At 36.0% G+C, this 3,345-nt stretch overlaps 1 protein-coding gene across 1 annotated transcript; it reads left to right on the forward strand.

The window, feature by feature from the left end:
- Positions 1–968: 968 nt before the first annotated feature.
- LOC145089492 (uncharacterized) lies at positions 969–2,607 on the forward strand. Its single transcript, XM_079027923.1, has 2 exons — positions 969–2,057; positions 2,137–2,607. Exons 1-2 carry the CDS (start codon positions 969–971, stop codon positions 2,605–2,607), a joined length of 1,560 nt encoding a protein of 519 aa, XP_078884049.1.
- The last annotated feature ends 738 nt before the right edge of the window (positions 2,608–3,345 follow it).

Genomic DNA, 3,345 nt, shown 5'->3' on the forward strand with positions numbered 1-3,345 from the left:
GATTCTTGATTTTCAAGTGTAGAATCAAAGAACGATGACCGATTAGGGCATAACAAGGAATGGATATCTTGAAATCATGGAGATAATGAAGTCCAGAAGGTGAAGGTCGTGCTAGGCGTGATCTTTAAAGTCTTTGGCTTTTATTTTTGAATATACCTTAATTATAGGTTGTTAATTTTGGATATAATTGTAAAATTGAAATTTTTCCTTATAAAATGATTGGACCATATTTGGTCATACAACCACACAATAGTTGTGGTATATATATGAACATAATTCTCTCTCTCTATCTCTCTCTCTCTCTCTCTCTATATATATATATATATATATATATATCATTTTCTTCATCTAATCGATTTCCCAATCCACAACAGGTCATTTTTTTTTGTCATTTTCTACTTACGTGGCACTGATGACTGGGCATTGTGTTGAGCTGAGGCGGGACCTATACACCAATGTATTCTTTGATAATAAAAAATTTGGATGAGGGCAAGGATAATTGTTGTTAGCGAGAATCGAACCCTTGCCTCCTCCATATCTGAGCAGTACACATACAACCATGATCAAACATTTTTTGTGTTATTCATTGTAATATTGTAAATATAAAGAATATCACTGACTTAGTAATAATAATAATAATATATATATATATATATATATATATATATATATATATAGGGAAATCTTCAAAAATGTCTCAAACTTTTGGGAAAAGTTACACTTTTGTCGCAACATTTTTTTTGAACAAAAAAACCTAGGAAACCGGGTAAATCGAACATTTTGGCCCTATGTTACCGGCAACCCTCATTTAGCCGGTTAAATTGGCTTATGTGGCAAGGAGTTACTTACATGGGCTTAATCGATCTCATTTACACACATACATACACAATACAACTTACCTCTCTCATTTCACTTTCTCCCTCCCTCTCAGTAAACTAGGGTTTTTTTACCCTCGTTCAGTTGAAATCATGGATGGCATCCATGATTTTGATACAATAGATGTGGAGCTGGATGCGTACTTCAAAAAGAAACAAGCTTCCCAATGCAAAGATGAATTTCTCAATATTCTATGTGAAGAAGATGATTACAATGCAGTAGATGATGCCCAAACTGAAAATGATGCTCAAACTGGAATCACTAAAGAAGAATCAGATGAAGATTATCTAGAAGGTAGTAACGAGGAAGGTAGTGATGAGGAATTTGAGTATTCCACCCACAATCCAAAGGTGAAATGGAAAAAAATGAGACCAATGCTTGGTGAAAGGTATGAATCCCCACATGAACTGAAATTGTGTTTGACCAACTATGTTGTTAGTAAGGGTTTTCAAATCCGTTTCAAAAAATGTAATAGTGTTAAACTAGTGGCAATATGTGGAAGTGATCCAGAGAAGTGTCCATTTGTGGTTAGGTCTTCTTGGATGAGTACTGAAAGGTCTTCCCAAGTCAAAGAGACGATAGACATTCATAAATGTGTTAGGAATTTTAACAATTCAAGGCTTATGGATCCTACCTGGTTAGCTAGGAAATTCGTGAAGGATTTGATTAGGAAACATAATTTAAAATGCAAAGAGATGCAGGTAATTATAAAAAGTAAATTTCATTCCAAAATTTCATGGTCAAAGTGTTATAGATCAAGGATGAGGGCACTGTCATTAATTCATGGGAATTTGAGTGACCACTACACAAGAGTTTGGGATTATGGGCATGAGCTACTGAGATCCAATCCAGACATCACAGTTAGGATTACAGTTACTGTAAACCCTAATAATACCACATCATTTCATAGATTCTACATTTGCTTTAAATCAATAAGAGAAGGGTGGAAAAGGGCATGTCATAGAGTAATAGGATTGGATGGTTCTTTTTTGAAGGGACAATGTAAGGGTGAATTGTTAACTGCAATAGGTAGGGATGCCAATAATCAGGTGTATCCTATAGCTTGGGCAGTTGTTGATGTAGAGAACAAGAACAACTGGAAATGGTTCCTGGATTTGGTTAATGATGATCTTGGATTACAGGGTGGAAAGGGTGTGTGTGTAATCAGTGACCAACACAAGGTAAAGTAATTATCTCTTTATTTTTCATTATTTACAATAGTGTATGGTGTTGCTAATTAACTTTTTTTTCATGTTATAGGGTCTTGTTGAAGCTAGTAAAGATATTCTACCATATGTTGAGCACAGGCAATGTGCAAGGCATATCTATGCCAATTTCAGAAAAGTTTATAGTAGAGTGCAGTTCAGAAACATGTTTTGGGCAGCTACAAAATCTACCACAGAAGGAGATTTCAAGTTTAATATGGAAAGGATTAGGGCAATAAGTTATGCTGCTTATGATCATCTCATGGCAAGGGAACCAACTTCATGGTGCAGGGCTTATTTCTCTACTGGCTTGGCTTGTGAGGCTGTAGAGAATGGGATTGTTGAGTGTTTCAATGCAATCATTGTAGACGCAAGAAATAAACCTTTGCTAACTATGCTTGAAGAGATTAGGATTTACATGATGGAAAGGGCTTTCAATCTGAAACAAGAGGCTGAAAAATGGGTTGGTGAAGTTTGTCCTTTCGCGATAACAAAGATGGAAGAATTTGGAGAAGACATTAAGTAAGTATTATCAATTGTTTTGTTTTTACATGTTCTATCTTATGTGTTTGTATCTTATGTTCTGTCTTATATGTTTGCAAAAGTTGACATGCAGTTCCAAGTGGAGTGAATGAATATGAAGTAAGGAATGGGTTTCAAAACTATGGAGTTAACTTGAAGGAAAAAATATGTGCTTGTAGATTATGGGAACTTTCAGGAATACCTTGTGTGCATGCACAAGTGGAAATATTGTACACCAATCAAGATCCCGTTAACTTTATAAGTAGTTGGTTCAACAAGAATAATTACAAGGCAACTTATGATCAGAATATACACCCAGTTAATGGAAGTATCTTATGGGAATAAACAAGTTACACTAAGCCCCTTCCACCCATTGAAAGGAGGATGCCAGGAAGGCCTAGTGTTAAAAGAAGACATGTTTCAAAAAATTAAGACAAGTACTCTCAAGTGTCAAGCAAGGGTAGAACTGTCCAGTGTAAAAATTGTCTACAAAGGGGACACAATAAAACATCATGCAAGAATCCTACAGTGGTTCCAAAACCTCAACCAAAGAAAAAAATGGTCAGGCCTAGGTTGGAGCCTAATTTGCTTAATTGGTCAGGAACTAAAACAGGATCTAGAGGTGGTGGAGGAAGGAGTAGAGGTGGTGGTAGGGATCTAGTGGAAGAGGCAATAGAGGTGGTGGTAAGGGATCTAGTGAAGGAGTCCAAACAGAATATGGGGAGGGTACTTCTGAGTTTCC

The sequence above is a fragment of the Lactuca serriola genome, chromosome 2 (genome assembly GCF_051521515.1).
Source record: "Lactuca serriola cultivar US96UC23 chromosome 2, Lser_US96UC23_V15, whole genome shotgun sequence".
NCBI classification, from domain to species: domain Eukaryota; kingdom Viridiplantae; phylum Streptophyta; class Magnoliopsida; order Asterales; family Asteraceae; genus Lactuca; species Lactuca serriola.